The sequence below is a fragment of the Elephas maximus genome, chromosome 20 (assembly GCF_024166365.1).
Source record: "Elephas maximus indicus isolate mEleMax1 chromosome 20, mEleMax1 primary haplotype, whole genome shotgun sequence".
Taxonomy (NCBI): Eukaryota; Metazoa; Chordata; class Mammalia; order Proboscidea; family Elephantidae; genus Elephas; species Elephas maximus.
The window spans coordinates 75,809,979-75,830,775 of NC_064838.1; the positions used below are offsets into that span (position 1 = coordinate 75,809,979).

At 36.4% G+C, this 20,797-nt stretch overlaps 2 protein-coding genes across 2 annotated transcripts; both read left to right on the plus strand.

Moving 5' to 3' along the window:
• Positions 1-3,025: 3,025 nt before the first annotated feature.
• On the plus strand, positions 3,026-3,595 carry LOC126063680 (olfactory receptor 4A47-like). The gene has a single exon (XM_049862098.1). The coding sequence runs from the start codon at positions 3,026-3,028 to the stop codon at positions 3,593-3,595; it is 570 nt and encodes a 189-aa protein (XP_049718055.1).
• A 7,340-nt stretch (positions 3,596-10,935) lies between these two features.
• LOC126063681 (olfactory receptor 4A5-like) lies at positions 10,936-11,928 on the plus strand. Its single transcript, XM_049862099.1, has one exon. It carries the CDS (start codon positions 10,942-10,944, stop codon positions 11,926-11,928), a length of 987 nt encoding a protein of 328 aa, XP_049718056.1. The 5' UTR covers positions 10,936-10,941.
• The last annotated feature ends 8,869 nt before the right edge of the window (positions 11,929-20,797 follow it).

Below are 20,797 nucleotides of genomic sequence, written 5' to 3' on the forward strand. Positions count from 1 at the left end.
TTCAATGATTTGTTCTGAAATCAATATTCTTTGTCCAGTGGGAGTGAGTTCAGATGTCCTCTGCAAAGGTATAACTTAAAATTACACATTCAAAATGTTTGCCTATTTTGAAGGTCATGATTTAAAAACAAGAATTTTTACTTATTTAAATTCTTCCCAATCTGGACTCCTCCTTTTGGATAATTTGACCTCAGGTTATACTTTTGTGATTTTTCTCCCCTGAGGACCTGGTCCTGTAAGTCCTATTTTACATGGGTGATTATTCTCGTAGTATCTGTGAGATGCAGAACCTACTCTCAGAATTATGATTAAGGTTCCAATGAATTTAATGATGGAAGCGTCACCCTTTGAGATGCATCAATTAAATGAGTTGACAAAATTTGTTGTAGTTCAAATGTAAATAAAATGCCCAAAATCTCTTAACTTGCCACATAGACTGCCTATGTGAGTATTTACATGGCAGTTTTTTTTTTCAGGAATTAAAATGTTGCACCCAAAAGCATAATGAAATATCAAAATGAGATTATTCTCCATCCTTCAGGCAAATCAAAGTTTAACTATGTTGTAAGAACTCAGACCAGTATAACAGATTGAGTATCAAAGTGTTTTAAGGGCTATTTTACTTCTAAACCACAAAATGCAAAATATTTTTCTAAACTATTCTCAGTCCTCTCTCCCACAAAATTTACTTTTTATTTTTTTAGCATCATACCACTTATTTAACACTTGAATTTTTAGAACAAATTATGCCAGCATTTGGGTTTTTGGCTCTGTTTGCTTATATTGAAGATTCAGACTTCTTTTGGTTAGGGGACAATTTTGATATTTCTATTAGAAGTCCCAGTAATTTAAAAGGTAAGCATTTTATGAAAGATTGAGACAGACTTCCTGAAGCATGGAAAGTTTGGCCACAGAGAAACATTTTTAGTTCAGGTGATGGTGCATGTACTGTCTTATTCTCTGTGTTCACAGAGATGGCATCAGTATATGAGGCTGTTATCTTTCAGGACAAGGGAGAAGGAACAACAATCCAGAACTTGGACTGAATGACTGTTTTATTATGCAGGTAACCCAGGAAGTGTTTTTACACATAAGAGTCTTCACTAGGGTTTATATTATGCAGGAGTACATTCATAGTGTGATTTGGAAAGTCTTAGTCTTTTAAAAGTTCTCCTTAGTGATTTTGATAATGAGCCATGTTAGAGAACGTTTGTCATGGATAAAAATATGCAGGTTGACTTAATTCCGTAATACCCTTTTGAATATTTTCACAGTGTAAAGATCTAGAGTACATTTACCTCCTCTAAGATCAGTATTCTTAGAAACTAATTTCAAGGGTATTTGGGGGTTATTCTAACAGAGATTTGTAAATCTCATATAGGATCAACGGAATTGCTCTGTAATTTAATAATTAGAGCATAATGTAAATCTGTAAGCCTTGAATGAGTGACTTTCAAGGACCTAAGATGACACTTATGCAAGCAGGTTATTACTTCAATTTGTAGCAGACATAGGTTGGGTAAGAAGAGGATGGAAATTGATCAGTAGACTTAGCAAATAGAAGCAGTTTTTATAAAGAAGAGCAGAGAATTGGGTTGCTTGCTTGAAATAGATGTGGAGTACATGGGTTAATTATGTAAACAAAGGAGATACTACACTGTATAAATATAGAGAGGAAAATTGTTACTGTAGGAAATGGAGGGGACTATTACAGAAGGACTATTTTAAGAGTGATAAAGAGATGGGATCTAGTGCACACACAGAGGGTTTGGTCATAAAAAAAAAAAGAAACAGAAAATTCATGTATTGTGAAGAGCAGATCCAGCAGAATTATGATGTCAGATATTGAAGCAAATGTCAATAGGAATTTCAAAAGTGACTGAATCTCATTACTAGGATTATTTTAAGAGAAATCAGGGTTGGTTAACATTGAAGATATTTATGATATAGTTCGTGTATGCGTGTGTGTTTGTGTGATGTTTTCTTTTTTCCTTGGAATCTCTTCTCTCATCTTTTTTACTCCTGCACACACAGCACCAACAAAAAAGTAAACTGTTTAAAACAAAAATTGTATCTTTCCATGTTTTATTCATGCTCATATGATTATTTTTATTTTGTTTTATAATAGTATTATACATAGTTTTATGCTTATTTCTTTGTTGCTCAGTAGTGCCTTGTCAGTAACAATTTTCAAAATTGTGAAATATGTCCATTGGGGATTTCAGTTATTAGTTAAAAAGATTCTGCCATTCCTAGCATGCAGAAAAACATCTCATTTACTAACATGAAAGTGAATATTAAGTAAATCTTCCTTTACTTTTATATTAAAACTTTATTGTATTTATATTTGATTTTTATAAATACTACACAATTTTGTTTTCTACCAGATGTCTCGAGTTCATGTGGTAACCCTAATTACTTCATAGTCTGCTTTTTTCCCATTTGTTTCAAAACACTTGTTTGTCTTTCATTACTTGATAAGATTGCTGAGGTTATGGACCATATTTTAATCAGCCTTATATTCCTGAAATAGTGTACAGGGCTGAAACTGATAAATCATAATGCCTATTTGTTGCATGAATAAATAAATTATATGGAGATTTCATAAAGTCACTAGTTGCCATTTTATTTACAGGTAAATTTGTCCTGAAGTCTGAAATAAGGACAGATAGAAGAATATATGGAACAACAGAACAGTGTGACTGAGTTTGTCCTCTTGGGGCTCACTCAGAGTCTCCAAGGCCAGAAAATATTATTTGTTGTGTTCTTGCTCATCTACATTGTGACAATAGTGGGCAACCTACTTATTGTCTTGACTGTGGTGGTCAGCCCAACACTGGATACCAGTATGCACTTCTTTCTTGGCTACTGACCATTTATGGATGCTGTTTATTCTACTACAGTTACCCCAAATAGGATTATAGATTTACTCTATGAGAAGAAAACCATCACTTTCTAAGCTTGCCTGACCCAGCTTTTTATAGGACACTTATTTGGTGGTTCTGAGATTTTACTTCTGGTGGTCATGGCCTATGACCGCTGCGTGGCTATCTGCCAACCCCTGGGTTATATGATGATCATGAACCAACGGTTGAGTGTTCTGCTGCTGCTGGTGACTTGGGTTGGAGGTTTTGTGCATGCTGTAGCTCACCTTCTCTTTGTTTACAACCTTCCCTTCTGTGGTCCCAACATCACTGACCACTTCTGTTGTGACATGTACCCTTTATTAAAACCTGCCTGCACTGAAACCTATGTCATTGGTCTCACCGTGATCGCCAGTGACGGGGCAGTATGTGTGGTCATTTTTATGATGTCACTCATCTATGGAGTCATTCTTCAGTCCCTGAAGAACCTTAATCAGGGATGGAAGCGCAAAGCCTTATCCATGTGTGGCTCCCACATCACTGTGCTAGTCATCTTCTTTGTCCCTTGTATTTTTCTGTATGTGAAACCTCCTTCCACCTTATCCATTGATAAATTCTTGGCTGTGTTTTGCATTGTTTTCACCCCTATGTTGAATCTCTTTATCCATACTCTGAGAAATGTGGAAATGAAAAATTCCATGAAGAAGCTCTCTACCAGAAAAAGAAAATGAGGGGACAAGCAAATGCATCATCTACTTTCAATAAAGAATTGTCCCTTCCAGGAAAACAAAGCATAGCAAAACACTGAATTCCATTGCTATCCCGTCTATTACAGGGAAGATGTGTACAATGATTTAATTGTGGTAAATATTTCCTTATGTCATCATGATTGTGCATGATGCAAAATATTCATTAGGTTACCTCCAATGATTAATTTTGTTGAAAATGTATTTTTAAGATTTTCATTTCCTAAGAAAATATACACACTTTTCTTGGTGTAGTATAGTTCTCTTGAGTCTGTAGATTTATGTTCTATGTGATGACTTATGCTACAGCTAATGCCAGAAATCTATTTTAGTTGATGGAAGGTTTTCTCATATCTCTTTTTTAAATAAACCTAATCCTTTTTTCACAATTAATAGTGTTCATTGCTGATTTCAGAAGAATACATTTTGAAATATGAAATATCCCATACAAAGATGGCTCAAATTACTTAGAAGCCTGTATATTTATTTTTATACCTGCAAAATATTTTCAATATGTAGTTTTGCTTATATTGGTTAGCATGTTAAGGTTTGGCTAAACATGCAAAAAGAATGTGAATGAACAAGGCATATAGGCAGAAAAATGACTCAATCTTGCTTCTTTTCCCAATCAGAAAATCATCTCCTGAAGTAGAGCAGCTTTGTTTGGTGTTATATTTTCATAAAGGTGATTTATTTATCCTCCAAGGTCATTTAAAATTTCTGATGAAGACTTTGTTATTTTTCAATATCCCATCTCCTTCTTGCTCATAGTGTTTCATGGTCTTGTAAAAGGTCCTAAACAAACAAACAAACAAAAAAACCCATTGCCGATTTTGACTCATAGGGATCCTATAGAACAGAGTAGAATTGCCCCATAGGGTTTTTCTTTCAGGAAATGAATGCTGTATTCATTTCATGCAACAACAGAAATGGAAATCTTTGCCAGAGGTTCCATTTTGTTCTGAAAATTCTACTTATGACTATGATAGACTTCCCCTGAGCCACATTCTTTGCCATACATCTGTACATAGTATTTTGTTTTTATTAAAGAATTTTGTTATGCTGCTCAATCTTTTAGCGAATGACCCTCTGACATCACCCATGATAAAAAGAGTGCTCATGATGTCATCTTCTTGTGTCTCTATGAAAGCCCAATGAAATTCCACTACAAATAGCATGCATCTTGTCCCTCTATCAGGGAATTTTTGAATCCCACGTCTTAGTGTTCATCACTGGGTGGCAGTATTCGGCTTCTGCCAGTATCCCTATCTGCATATGTTCATATAATAGACATTTCCAAAGTTATCTGAGCACTAGGATTATGGCTCTCTAATGCAAAAGCCGTACAAAGAAAAAGAAGACAAAAGAAGAATTGATACACTTGAATTGTGGTATTAGCAAAGGATATTTAACATACTATGGACTGCCCAAAGATTGCAATGAATTAACTTACTTTGAGTACTAGCATGTCTAAATTTTATCTCACAGAATTGTGATAGTATCCTAAGTCAATCCTTGAAGAAAAAATGTAAATATATATTCACTTCTTTACTCCGATTCTAAAAGTTCATTAGGAAGCAGAACAATATGGAAATTGCATTTAAATTTTGAAAGAGTAATGAACTGTTGTTGATAATATGACAGATTCTAATGTTGTAAAAATTAAAATCAAGTGATACTGCTCAAAAAACATACTCACAAACATAAAACTAACCTAAATTCATATACACATTTAAGATCAGGGTGTTTCAGTTAGGATGCTTTTGGTTGCAAATGACAAGAAAACTCAACTAAAACCTTTTTGAAGTATAAGCATATTTATTAATTGGTCATCATAACTGTAAGCATCAAGGTTATAGCAAGCTTCAGGGTTAGTTGATAAAGTGTATCAATTTTGTTTGAAGGGTCCATACATGTAAGTAAAATTTTAGCTCACTCAAAGTTAAGGTGCCAGTTTGAAATCCTAGTCAAGTTGAGCCTTGGTCCAACTGAAAAAGAAGTGATTAAGTTAAGATGCATCTTCTTGGATTGGGAGTTAAATCTTCATGTTGTGACTGTTCATGAAAGCATTTGCTGATGGTATTTGACAAATAGATCATTATGGTTCCAGCTGATCTAGATTCAGGCTTAGATCAACAACATCTACTGCAGTCCAGAACTGAAGAACTGTGATTATCTGTCTTTTCAAGAATTGGATGGTAAATTTCAAAAACTTACTTAGTCCCAATGTTCTCTGTCTCTGAGCCATAGGGATTTATTGGCTATAGACCCTCTAACAGTCAGAGTAAGGCCTTCCTCTGCTAGGAATATGGTTAGGCAAGAGAATCTTGGGCTTGTTCTCCCTTCATTTTGGGATAAATATCTTTCACTTTATCTAAAGACTTACTAATATAAAACTCATAATTTATTATTCACTTTATATCAATATTTTCTCTTCACATTACAGACATTTCTCATTACTTGGTTTCTGCTACTTTTTCTTGGCAAGACCTGTCTTCTCCCTCTAAGGATTGTCTAGGGAAGAGAAGTGTCCAGGAGAGGTAACTTCATATGAATTTGTTCCAAATATTCTAACAAACTAATTTATAACGAACTTGCATTGTCTTTCATTTAAAACAGTGATGATATAAAAAGCCACACACTATGTCTGCACATATAAATGGAATAATTATTTACTGATAGAATGACCCAAGAGACTTCTGAAAACTCAAATCCCTGTCCAGGCTGGAGACACTCTTTAATTGGCATCTAATCCTGTAGATGTTCTCCTGTTATATTTTCTGTTGATACATATTCTCATTGCTTGTAGGAATTTATGGAAGGTCACAATTTTCTGGAGTGAGGTTGGAGAGGTATAGGGGCATTCTTTTATGAGGAAAGAAATTGTCTTTGGATATGCTTTTTGAACAACTGAATTGCTGAAAAGTTCTGCTTCTATTCGTGAGAGAGCTCTGTCATTGTCTTTTTGGGAAGTTAAATCACAGCCTTTACCTTGTTAGGTATAGATTTAATGACTAGGGATATAACTGTTACTCCAAATTCTAGAAGTAATTTTTGTTTGCTTCATGATAATTAAAAAGAGAAAATTTGAAATGACTAAATTGAGTGATTTTTCCTTTTTTTGGTTTGCGTCACTAAATAACAGTCTTGGCCAGGTTGATTTCCATTAATTTGCCCAGTTTTTACAGTCATGCAAACATACGATTTTCATTGTTCTTCCAGCACATTTTCCCAACAGGTGGGAACGTTCAACTGTTTACTATTATTTTTAAATGTTTTCATGTTTTAGGCATCCCCATACACTTCTACAGTTATCTGAAAACAAAAAAAATGATATGATGGGCAGCTTGTGTGGCAGTATGAAAAGTGTAACCACTTGGAACTATTTCTAGATCCACTGATCATCCACACATTGCCATATTTTCTGTGATTGCAGATAAATAAATGCATGAGGTATCTACAATTACTCTCAATGAAAGAAGCCCAGATTTTCAGGACCAAGAACAAGAACCAAGAGGTGAGTTTTTGAAATATCTGACAGAGGACACTCATTAAAAATTTACATGATATATTGAAATATACCTAATTTCTTAAATACATTTCTTTATATTAATTTTGAATTTGTAAAATTAAGCAAGAGAAACACAGAGATAAATTAGACCATACACAGTCTATTCTTCTTTAGTATTTTATCCTGATAGACATTTACTGTCCATTTGCCAGATAACAAAAGAAGCATGTTATGCATTACAAGTAAGCCAATAGGTTTGTCATCTTGGTTCGTAGGATATGTGGTATGTTAATAAAGATTTATAATTAATTTATATGTATTTGAACTAAATAAAAAACCAAACCCATTACCATCGAGTCGAGTAGATTCCAACTCGTAAGGACCCTGCAAGACAGAGTAGAGCTGCCCCATTGGGTTTCCAGGGAGCAGCTGGTGGATTCAAACTGCTAACATTTTGGTTAAGAGCCATGATCTTCACCACTGTACCACCAAGGCTCCGTATTTAAACTAGAGGGTTTAAAACTGTGTCAAGGTGTAAAGAAAAAATGCCTGTTACGTCTGGAAGTTTGATACGTGCTTTTAAGTGTGAATATTTTAAAATTATGACAACTTTACGTACATATCTTTTTGTATATATACAAAATTATGACAACCATATTTATATATATACAAAAATAAACTAGCAATCAGGAAGTACCTTGCCTACTGTCACTTAGAGAGACATAAAACTGTTATTGTTATGTACTGTAGAGGTTACTTCTGTTACTATGGAATTTTCATTTCTCTTTGTAAAAAGCCATGCTCTTATAAAAAGAAGTTAAATGATTTTTTTTTCTAGAAAGGTGTAAATTAGTGGTTTAAGTTGAAAGTGTATTAATTCTTTTAGTTTTTATAGTATCAAATCTTTGAGGAATTAGACTATACTGGATACTTTACATACTGATTTTCTTTCATGTAAATAACTTAGCTGGCCAATAGAATATTTATTTCAGTGAAATCCAGCATTGATTATTACTAAGATTAAGGGCACTAGACCTTGCAGAAAATAAGTAGTTAAAAAAGATTTAGATATAAACTATCTTTACCACTATATTCTTCAACAGCTGTGCCTTTATTAATCTACAGCTTCAAAAATGATAGAACTCTTGAATCACTTAGACATATAGAGTGCTCATTACAGCTGGTTTCTAAAAGAAAGCTCAAAATTCTTCTGCACATGTTCTTTTCTCTCAACCAAATCAAAATAAATGAGATCAGCTTGTCTACATTTGAGGTTTAGTAATTCAATGATTTTCTGCAACAATAAGTAGTCCTAAAGATTGTGTTTGAATCTACATATGTACTCTTCTGTCTTGGGTTTGTCTTTAACCATAAGTGCTCGGAAATCTGAGGAATCAATGTTTTGTTTTTTTTTTTTTCCATTGAAAAATCTTTTCTTTTTCTCCTTTTCCTTCCCTTTCTTTCTCTTTCCTTCTCTCCCCTCCTCTCCTCCCATCTTCTCTCTTCTCCTCTTTTATCTTTTCATCTATTCTCCCCTTTCCCCTTCTTTTGCTTTCATTTCCTTTTCTTTTTTTACTCTTTATTTTCTAGGATGGGCTCTGTGTCTATTTGTAGTGGTTTCCCAAGAAGCCTCCTGAGTAAGTTCAGGAAGCCTCAGAGGTTGGCTTTCCAGTATTCTTTCACGAGAAGAAATCTTTCTGAAGATTTCATAAGAATGCTATCCCCACTTAACACATTAATACCCCTATTATTGTGAATATTAATTTCTTAAATATAATTTCTCTGCTTCCTGATTTGATTCTTCTTTTCTTTCATTTTCTACTCTTTAGGCCTCCATATGATGCATGGGTACAAGTTTTTCCTTTTTTTCTGCTTAACTGTCATCAATATACATACCATGATAGGTAGATATTATGACACATATGTAACAAAATAGATAATTCTTAAAATGTAGTTTTATTCTATGCCCAAAATTGTGTGTCTGTGAGTTATAGGTATATAATATTCTTTTTATAAGTAATACACTTATTACTAATGTGACAAAGATCCAGGTGATTTGTTCTGATCGAATGCCCATAAAGAAACATTCAAGAACAATAATAAAAAGCTATGATTTTTTGATTCTTCATCAGGATCCAGGGAGTGCTCTAGGCCCTTTACATGTAAAAACACACACACGAAAACTTCAGAGACAGATACGATTGGTTTCCCCATGCACAAATTATGAAACTGAGGCACAAAGAGGTTTATGAAGTTGCTCAGGGTCACCGGGATATTAATTGGCGAAGGGGAAATTCCTATACAGACAGTATTGCTCTGTAGTGCACATTAGTCTTCACTGTGCTGTGCTCTCTCCTCAAGGAAGCCCTGGGCTGTACAAAGGCGCACACTCAGTGGGAAAACTTACCCAATATTTGGCCACAGTAATGATCCAATTCCAACACTCGCTAGCATTTTTAAAGTAACATCAACGAGCTTGGAGATTGTTGTTTAATTAAAAATATACAAATAGAAGTACCCAGCAGAATAAAATAAGATGGGCTTTCACTGATAGTATCATTTATCAAAGACAGTTGGTCTAGGAAGGATTCTAAGATCATCTTGTTTAAACCCTTTATTTTCCAGTGAGTAAATTGAGTCAGACTTGTGACTAAATTTAGAAAATGACTAAAGCTCATATTTTCTTACACTGTTTGGGCTTTTCCTTTGAGTATGTTCCTTTTTGGAATCTTGTCAGTGATGTTCTTAAATTTGACCACTCTCATTGCCTAAGAAGCATTATATACAAAACCCCATTCCACTGTCTTCTACCTTTCTTTACAGTGTCTATTTTCTCCCCCATCACTGCCCAGTTTACCCCCAATTGGTATGAAAATAGTGGCTGCTAAGGTACTAGTTGGTAATTGTTATGTGTCAGTTAACTTCAGTTCAAAAATTTTTGCTTCAAATATGGGTCGTATTGTAAGGGTACTCACCACAAATCCTACCAACTTAAAGTGCTGACTGTATGTCAGTAGAGTGTAGAAATGTGTTAAGAGTTGTGGAATAAGCAAAGAGGAAATAGAAAAGATTATGGATGCTTAAGAAAAGAGCAATCTATACCCAAATAATTGCTACAGGGAATAGTGTGCTAAATAATTTTATAGTGATCTGATACATTTCAAAGTCCAGGCTCTTCAAATTTAGTGAGAGATTCATAAAGACTGAACAACCTTTGAGGCAGGAAGGCCCACACTTCTAATAGTGGAATGTCATAATATGTACGACATATTCCTGAAGAGGGGTTATTTTTGGTGCTATTATTTTGTTTTATATAGATTACACTGTAAAGGTACTCATCACAAATATTATCAACTCTAAGTACTGATTCTATTTCAATTTATTAATTTAGAGTTTACCTTCACCACCAGAGAATAAGTTTCTTGAGAGCAGAAACCCTTTCCCTCTTTGTCATTGCTAACCTCTGTACCAAGCACGGTCATGTTTAAAAAAGGAATATTAAATGAATGAAAGTCTGTTAGGCCTCTGACTGATCTTCTCTACAGAAGGTCCACTAAGATTTAGAGATAGAACTTGTTATTCATAGGCGCAATGCAGTCTTCTGAAAAGAAGTAGAATTGTTAAAGGAAGACATATTAGGATCTTTGGAAGAGAACCTCAGTAGACATTCTTAAACGTTTATTATGTATAAGCCACTGTAGAAGGGTAACACTGAAGTGCTCCATGACCTAATGGACATATTCATAGTGATGTTCATGATTTCATTACAGGCTTGTTCTCTTGAGCGCCCATCTCTGAAACAGGTCTTGCAGAAGAATAAATGGGACACAGTAACAATGTAACAGAATTTGTCCTCCTGGGACTCACTCAGGATCCTGAGGGCCAAAAAGTGTTATTTGTCATGTTTCTGCTCATCTACATTGTCACAATGGTGGGCAACCTGATCATTGTCATGACTGTTATTGTCAGCCCATCCCTTGGCTCTCCCATGTACTTCTTCCTTGCCTATCTGTCACTCATGGATGCTGTTTATTCCACTGCCATTTCGCCCAAAATGATTCTAGACTTACTCTGTGATAAAAAGACTATTTCCTTCCCAGCTTGCATGGGCCAGCTCTTCATAGGACACTTATCTGGTGGTACTGAGGTCTTTCTTCTGGTGGCAATGGCCTATGACCGCTATGTGGCCATCTGTAAGCCACTGCATTACTTGACCATCATGAATCGACAGGTTTGCATTCTGTTGCTGGTGGTGGTCTGCGTTGGAGGATTTTTACACTCTTTGGTTCAACTTCTCTTTGTGTACAGCCTCCCCTTCTGTGGCCCCAATGTCATTGATCACTTCAGCTGTGACATGTACCCATTATTGGAACTTGCTTGCACCGACACCTATTTTATAGGACTCACTGTTGTTGCCAATGATGGAGCCATCTGTATGGTAATTTTTATCCTTCTACTAATCTCCTATGGGGTCATCCTAAGCTCCCTGAAGACTTACAGTCAGGAAGGGAGGCACAAAGCCCTGTCTACCTGCAGCTCCCACATCACAGTAGTTGTCCTCTTTTTTGTCCCCTGTATTTTCTTGTATGTTAGACCTGTTTCCAACTTTCCCATTGACAAATCCATGACTGTGCTGTATACAGTTATCACTCCCATGTTGAATCCTCTGATATACACCTTGAGAAATTCTGAGATGAAAAATGCTATGGAAAAAATCTTAAGTAAAAGGTTAACTACAGGTAGAGTAAAAATGTGTACCCATACTGAAAATATCATTGCTAATTCTAAAGCAAGAAATAGGCAATAAATGATCACAATGAACGATTAAGTCAATTCAATGGATTCTCCATGAATACTTCACTGTATTAATGTAAAGATTTCCAAAATGTAGAATAAATTACTCTTTGAGGTTAGAATTAAACTAATAGAGTTATTCTGGAGGCTAGATAAAGGGCATATATATTTTTAATGTTATAAATAAAAATAGGAGGCTGAGCCAAGATGGCAGAATAGACAGGCACTTCCAGCGAGCCCTTTTTACAACGAAGACCAGAAAAAGAAAGTGAAACAAGTATATTTGTGACAAGCTGGGAGCCCTGAGCTTCAAAGACAAGCTTAGAAAATGAACTGCCTATTAAACAAGGTCTTCACCTACCCACATCAGGGACCTAAGGACTCGTAGCTCCACTCAGGTCACCCAGCCACCCGTGACAGGGGTCCAAGGATAACTGGTACCTCCCAGTCCTTACAACCAAAAACTTTGGGTGCCCACATTCCATCTGTAGAGTCCACCCACTTCACGCTCTAGGGAATAGGGACGCACTTTCGTCAGAAGCACTCGTGGGTTGGTTCTCAGCCCTCTACCTTGTTCAGAGTGTGACCCCCTCCTGCAATCAGATTCTGGTACATACACTAATCACCCTTCCCCTCTAAGGCTGTAGGACAGAGCCTGTACCACACACTTGATGGTCAGCTACCTGGAAACCTGAGCTGAATTCATACAAGAAAAGTGAATACGTTTCTAGACTGATACACCTCATAACAGCTCTAGCCATCTGGACTCAGGACATCAGAACTCCAAGGGCAAAAATAATCAAGCTAGCTCACTCAAGTAACCCATTTGGGTATATCAAAACAAAACAAAACAAGAACCTACGACACAGTAAGCAAGCATAAACTAATACAATAAATAAACTAATAAACTGATACTTATAGATGGCTCGAAGACAGCAGTCAATATCGAGTCACATAAAGAAACAGACCATGATCACCTCAACAAGCTCTCAAAGCAAAGAATCCAGGGATCTTCTAGATGAAAGTGTATTCCTGGAATTACCAGAGACAGAAAACAAAACATTAATGTACAGAACCCTTCGAGGCATCAGTAAGGAATTGAGGAAATACACAGAGCAAGCCAAGGAACACACAGATAATGCAATTGAAGAAATAAGAGGGATTATTCAGGAACATAATGAAAAATTTAATAAACTGGAAAAATCCATGGACAGACACCAATCAGAAATTCAGAAGATTAACAATAAAATTACAGAATTAGACAACTCAATAGAAAGTCAGAGGAGCAGAACTCAGCAAGTAGAAGCCAGAATTTCTGAACTCGAAAATAAATAAATTGGCATTAATATATTTGAAGAAAAACTAGACAAAAGAACTAAAAAAATGAAGGAACCTTAAGAATCATGTGGGACTCTATCGAGAGAAATAACCTACAAGTGATTGGAGTACCAGAACAGGGGAGGCATAACAGAAAATACAGAGAGAATTGTTGAAGATTCTTTGGCAGAAAACCTCCCTTATATCGTGAAAGATGAGACGATATCTATCCAAGATGCTCATCGAACTTCACATAAGGTAGATCTTAAGAGAATATCACCAAGACATATTATAATCAAACTTGCCGAAACCAAAGATAAAGAGAGAATTATAACCCAAAAAAACCCAGTGCCGTCGAGTCGATTCTGACTCATAGAGACCCTATAGGACAGAGTAGAACTGCCCCATAGAGTTTCCAAGGGGTGCCTGGCGGATTCGAACTGCTGACGCTCTGGTTAGCGGCCGTAGCACTTAACCACTATGCCACCAGGGTTTCCAATTATAAGAGCAGGGAGGGATAAACAAAAAGTCACTTACAAAGGAGAGCCAAAAAGAATAAGCTTGGACTACTTGGCAGAAACTGACAAAAGAAAAACAGGAGAGGAGGCAAATAACCTGAAAAAGAAGTGAGATGGGCAATATTACAACAGGCCCAACTGAAAGTGTGCGTCAGCGTTGTATTCTTTCACCATATGTATTTAATCTGTATGCTGAGCAGATAACCCGAGAAGCTGGGTTATATGAAGAATGGGGCATCAGGATTGGAGGAAGACTCATTAACAACCTGTGTTATGCAGATGGACACAACCTTGCTTGCTGAAAGTGAAGATGATCTGAAGCACTTACTAATGAAGATCAAAGAACACAGCCTTCAGTATGGATTACACCGCAACATAAAGAAAACCAAAATCCTCACAACTGGACCAATGAGCAACATCTTGATGAATGGAGAAAAGATTGAAGTTGACAATGAATTCATTTTACTTGGATCCACAATCAACAGTCATGGAAGCAGCAGTCAAGAAATCAAAAGACGCATTGCATTGGGCAAATCTGCTGCAAATGAACTCTTCAAAGTGTTGAAGAGCAAAGATGTCACCCTGAAGACTAAGGTGCGCCTGACCCAAGCCATGGTATTTTCGACCACATCATATGCATGTGAAAGCTGGACAGTGAATAAGTTGATGCTTTTGAATTGTGGTGTTGTTGAAGAATATTGAATATACCATGGACTGCCAAAAGAACGAACAATTCTGTCTTAGAAGAAGTGCTCCTTAGAGGCAAGGATGGCAAAACTGCGTCTTATGTACTTTGGACATGTTGTCAGGAGGGATCAGTCCCTGGAGAAGGACATCATGCTTGGCAGAGTACAGGGTCAGTGGAAAAGAGGAAGACCCTCAACAAGGTGTATTGACACAGTGGCTGCAACAATGAGCTTAAGCATAACAACGATTGTAAGGATGGCTAAGGACCGGCAGTGTTTCATTCTGTTGTGCATAGGGTCGCTATGAGTCAAAACCAACTCAACACCACCTAACAGCAACAACAAATGCTCATCCAAAGACTTCGCCAAAAGAGTAAAAAGACTATCTACAGACTGGGAAAATGTTTTTAGCTATGACATTTCTGATGAGTGCCTGATCTCTAAAATCTACATGATACTGCAAAAACTCAACTGGAAAAAGACAAATAACCCAATTAAAAAATGAGCAAAAGATATGAATAGACACTTCATAAAGAAGACATTCAGGTAGCTAAGAGATATGTGAGGAAATGTTCGCGATCATTAGCCATTAGAGAAATGCAGATCAAAACTACAATGATATTTCATCTCACTCCAACAAGGCTGGCATTAATCCAAAAAACACAAAATAATAAAAGTTGGGGAGGGCTGTGGAGAGATTGGAACACTTATACACTGCTGGTGAGAATTTTAAAATGGTACAACCACTTTGGAAATAGATTTGGTGCTTCCTTAAACAGCTGGAAATAGAACTACCATGCGATTCAGCAATCCAAACTGAAGGCTGTGGTCTTTGATCTTCATTAGTAAGTGCTTCAAATCCTCTTCACTTTCAGCAAACAAGGTTGTGTCATCTGCATAGCGCAGGTTGTTAATGAGTCTTCCTCCAATCCAGAGGCCCGTTTTTCTTTATATAGTCCAGCCTCTCGGATTATTTCCTCAGCGTATAGATTGAATAGATATGGTGAAAGAATACAACCCTGATGCTCACCTCTCCTGACTCTTAACCAATCAGTATCCCCTTGTTCTGTCCGAACAACCCCCTCTTGATCTATGTAAAAGTTCCTCATGAGCACAATTAAGCGTTCTAGAATTCCCATTCTTCTCAGCGTTATCCATAGTTTGTTATGATCCATACAGTCGAATGCCTTTGCATAGGCAATAAAACACAGGTAAACATCCTTCTGGTATTCTCTGCTTTCAACCAGGATCCATCTGACATCGGCAATGATATTTCTGGTTCCACGTCCTCTTCTGAAACCGGCCTGAATTTCTGGCAGTTCCCTGTGGATATACTGCTGCCTCCGTTTTTGAATGATCTTCAGCAAAATTTTACTTGCTTGTGATATTAATGATATTGTTCTATAATTTCCACATTTGTTTGGATCAGCTTTCTTGGGAATAGGCATAAATATGTATCTCTCCCAGTCAGTTGGCCAGGAAGCTGTCTTCCATATTTCTTGGCATAGAAGAGTGAGCACCTCCAGCGCTGCATCTGTTTGTTGAAACATCTCAATTGATATTCCATCAATTCCTGGAACATTGCTTTTCCCCAATGCCTTCAGAGCAGCTTAGACTTCTTCCTTCAGTACCATCAGTTCCTGATCATATGCCACCTCTTGAGATGGTTGAATATCGACTAATTCATTTTGGTATAATGACTCTGTGTATTGCTTCCATCTTCTTTTGATGCTTCCTGCACCGTTTAATATTTTCCCCATGGAATCCTTCAGTATTGCAACTTGAGGCTTGAATTTTTTCTTCAGTTCTTTCAGCTTGAGAAAAACCAAGCTTGTTCTTCTCTTTTGGTTTTCCATCTCCAGCTCTTTGCACAAGTCATTATAATACTTTACATTGTCTTCTGGAGCTGTCCTTTGAAATCTTCTGTTCAGTTTTTTCCTTCATCATTTCTTCCTTTTGCTTTAGCTGCTCGACCTTAGGAGCCCTAATACAAGGCATAAACAGTATACAAAACATTGTTAAGAATGCAGAGGAAGAGCTCCTGAAATTCAAACACCTATGCTCATCCAACTCAAGGGCACTGGGTGGTTTTTGTTTTTATGCTCATCCAAAGACTTCACCAAAAGAGCAAAAAGACTACCTACAGACCGGGAAAAAGTTTTTAGCTATGACATTTCCCATCAGCACCTGATCTCTAAAATCTACATGATTACTGCAAAAAATCAACTATAAAAAGAAAAATAACCCAATTAAAAAATGGGCAAATGATATGAACAGACACTTCACTAAAGACATTCAGGTAGCTAACAGATACATGAGGAAATGCTCATGGTCATTAGCCGTTAGAGAAATGCAAATCAAAACCACAATGATATTTCATCTTACTCCAACATGGCTGGCATTAATCCAAAAAACACAAAACAATAAATGTTGGGGAGGCTGTGGAGAGATTGGATCACTTATACACTGCTGGTGGGAATGTAAAATGGTACAACCACTTTGGAAATTGATTTGGCACTTCCTTAAAAAGCTAGAAATAGAACTACCATATGACCCAGCAATCCCACTCCTCGGAATATATTGTAGAGAAATAAGAGCCTTTACATGAACAGATATATGCACACCCATGTTTATTGCAGCACTGGTTACAATAGCAAAAACATGGAAGCAACCAAGGTGCCCATCAACGGATGATGGATAAAAAATTATGGTATATTCACACAATGGAATACTACGCATCAATAAAGAACAGTGAGGAATCTGCGAAACATTTCATAACACGGAGGAACCTGGAAGGCATTATGCAGAGTGAAATGAATCAGTTGCAAAAGGACAAATATTGTATAAGACCACTATTATCAGAACTTGAGAAATAGTTTAAACTGAGAAGAAAATATTCTTTTGCAGTTACGAGAGGTGGGTAGGAGGGAAGGTGGGAGAGGGGTATTCACTAAGTAGATAGTAGATAGGAACTACTTTAGGTGACAGGAAAGACAACACACAATACAGGCAAGGTCAGCACAACTGGATTAAACCAAATGCGAAGAAGTTTCCTGAATAAACTGAATGCTTCGAAGGCCTGCATAGCAAGGGCAGGCAGGGGTCTGGGGACCATGGTTTCAGGGGACATCTAAGTGAATTGGCATAATAAAATCTATTAAGAAAACATCCTGCTTCCCACTTTGAAGACTGGTGTTTGGGTCTTAAATGCTAGCAAGTGGCCATCTCAGATGCATCGATGAGTCTCAATCCACCTGGATCAAAGGAGAATGAAGAACACCAAAGACACAAGGTAATTACGAGCCCAGGAGACAGAAAGGGCCACATGAACCAGAGACTACATCATCCTGAGACCAGAAGAACTAGAAGGTGCCCAGCTATAACCAATGACTGTCCTGACAGGGAATACAACAGAGAACCCCTGAGGGAGCAGGAGAGCAGTGGGATGCAGACCCAAATTCTCATAAAAAATCCAGACTTAATGGTCTGACTGAGACTAGAAGGACCCCGGTGGTCATGGTCCCCAGACCTTCTGTTGGCCCATGACAGGAACCATTCCCGAAGCCAACTCTTCAGACATGGATTGGACTGGACAATGGGTTGGAGAGGGATGCTGGTGAGGAGTGAGCTTCTTGGATCAGGTGGACACTTGAGACTACGTTAGCATCTCCTGCCTGGAGGGGAGATGAGATGGTAGAGGGGGTTAGAAGCTGGCAAAATGGACACAAAAAGAGAAAGTAGAGGGAGGGAGCGGGCTGTCTCGGGGGAGAGTAATTGGGAGTATGTAGCAAGGTGTATATAAGTTTTTTGTGTGAGAGTCTGACTTGATTTGTGAAATTTCGCTTAAAGCACAATAAAAATTAGAAAATAAATAAATAAAAATAAAACTAAGCTCACATGGTAATTTTGTTTTTCTGAGTACATACCAGAACAGGACTTTCTTTTAAAAAGAGAAAAAACAAATTACTTTGGAAAATTTTGTGTCATTCAAATTAATGAGAAAACAATTTGACCAATACTTAGAACAAATTTCTGAGGGCAAAAGTATGGTTTTAAAATTTTACTGTTCATTATTTATTAGCACAACAGCTACTTTGAAGCTCCACTATGCATTTTGTGCTTAAGATTACTTCTGTTCCTCTGTTCAATGTCTGTGCATTTGCAATTCTGCATATTTTAGTGGGACATGATGTTGTGTTTGGTTTGAGACACCATCAGTGAGCAAGTTTGATAGATGGGATGTGGTTGATGAAGAAAACTCATGAGTTCTTGATTAGAGGACAGATAGTACTCTTTCACTTTAGATTTGAAAATAATATTAATCTGAGTTATAAACATATTTACATTTTTCCTCATTAGTTATTACGTGCATTTTTTGTGATTCTTAAAAGATTAGATAGAGCTTCTGATTTTATGTCCATGAAATTGAAGATATGGAAAGAAATGTGTTATTTTGCATAAGCAGCACTTTCCCTAAAAGTTGTATTAAACTGAAAGGCTTTTTTTTTATGTAGAGACTTAGTAATGATTTGTTTGGTAAAAAGAAAATTTTGTTTTTTCAATTTTATGTAAAAAAAAAAAAAAAGAAGTTTTTTTCAGCCTACCGCCCATCCAGGAACATCCCAAAATCAGAAAGCAGAAAGAATTTTCTCAGTGTAGTATGGAACATTATCTATGTTTAACAAGAGTTTACTTTTCCAACTAAAACATAGACTTTAGAACTTTTCTTATTTTTAAATTTTAGTGTGTAATTTTTCACATATACCCAGCAACATATGCAATTATTTATAAACCTTGTAGTCTTTTACCTAGATTATCAATATCACTGAAACTACCTGATCGTCCTTCTCTGATGCCATTTTTCCACATCTTCTCAGAATTAATCCCAATCCTAATTTTTTAATCATAGTTAAAAATAGTTTAATTATGTCTGTATGTATCCTTAAAGTATATTGTTTAGATTTTCTTATTCCAGTAGTTTCGTTATGGAATATTTGGTGCTGTCTATGTGTAGGATCATATCATTTGCAAATAGAGAGAGTTTTACCAATTCATTTTGATTTGGATGCCATTATTTCTTTTTCTTCTCTTACTGCTCTAGCTAGGACTTCCAGTACTATGTTAAATACGAGTAGTGATAAAAAGCCTCCTTGCCTTGTTCATGTTCTCAAGGGGAATGCTTTCAGCCTCTCTCCATTGAGAATGATGTTGGCTTTTGGTTTTGCATAGATGCCCTTTATTATGTTGAGGAATTTCTCTACTATTCCTATTTTATTGAGAGTTTTTTATCAGGAATAAGTGTTGGGCTTTATCAAATGTCAACTGTGTTATCATGTGATTTTTTCTTTTGTTCTATTTATACGATGGATTACGTTGATTGATTTTCTAATGTTGAACCATCCTTGCATACCTGGTATGACTCTCACGTGGTAGTGGTGTATTACCTTTTTAAAGTGATGCTGAATACTTTTGGCTAGAATTTTGCTGTGCATTTTTGCTTTTATGTTCATGAGAGATATTGGTCTGTATTTTCATTTTTTAAGTTTGTATATTTTCCTGGCTTTAGTATCAGGGTTATACTGGCTTTATAGAATGAATTTGGGAGATTTCCTTCATTTCTATGCTTTGAAATAATTTGAATAGTACTGGTGTGAGCTCTTCTCTGAATGAATGTTTGGTAGAATTCTCCAGTGAAGCAGTTGAGGCCAGGGTTTTTTTGTTGGGAGTTTTTATTTTTTACCACATTCAATCTCTTCTCTTGTTATGCATTTTTCCGATTTTCTGTATCAGTTTTTCTGAGTTTAGGTAGGTAGTGTGCTTGTAGAAATCTGCCCATTTCCTCTAGTTTCTCAAATTTGCGGGAGTACAATGTTTCATAGTATTCTATTGTGATGTTTTTTGTTTTAGATAGGTCTATTGTAATGTCTCTTTTCTCATCTTATTTGTGTCATTTGTTTCCTCTTCCTCTCCTGTTTTTCTTTTGTCAGCTTGTCCAATGCTTTGCCAGAGTTTTTGACCTTTTCAAAGAACGAGGTTTTGGTCTTGTTGATTCTTTCTTTCTCTCTTTTTTTTTTTTCTGATATTTCATTTATTTCTGCTGTAATCTTTATTACTTCCTTTTTTCTGTTGTCTCTGGCCTCTTTTTGCTGTTCTCTTTCTATTTGTTCAAGTCATAGAGCTAACATTTTAATTTTTGTGTGCTCTTCTATTCTGATGTGTACATTTATTGCTATAAATTGACCTCTGAACACTGCCTTTGCTGTGTCTCAAAGGCTTCGATATGATATGTTTACATTCTCATTTCATTCTAGGAATTTTTTGATTCCCTCTTAGATTTCTTCTATTACCCAGTGGTTTTTAA

Bases quoted from the DNA above. Each gene is read 5' to 3' on its own strand.
- LOC126063680 (XM_049862098.1), top strand. From the start codon at position 3,026: ATGGCCTATGACCGCTGCGTGGCTATCTGCCAACCCCTGGGTTATATG.
- LOC126063681 (XM_049862099.1), top strand. From the start codon at position 10,942: ATGGGACACAGTAACAATGTAACAGAATTTGTCCTCCTGGGACTCACT.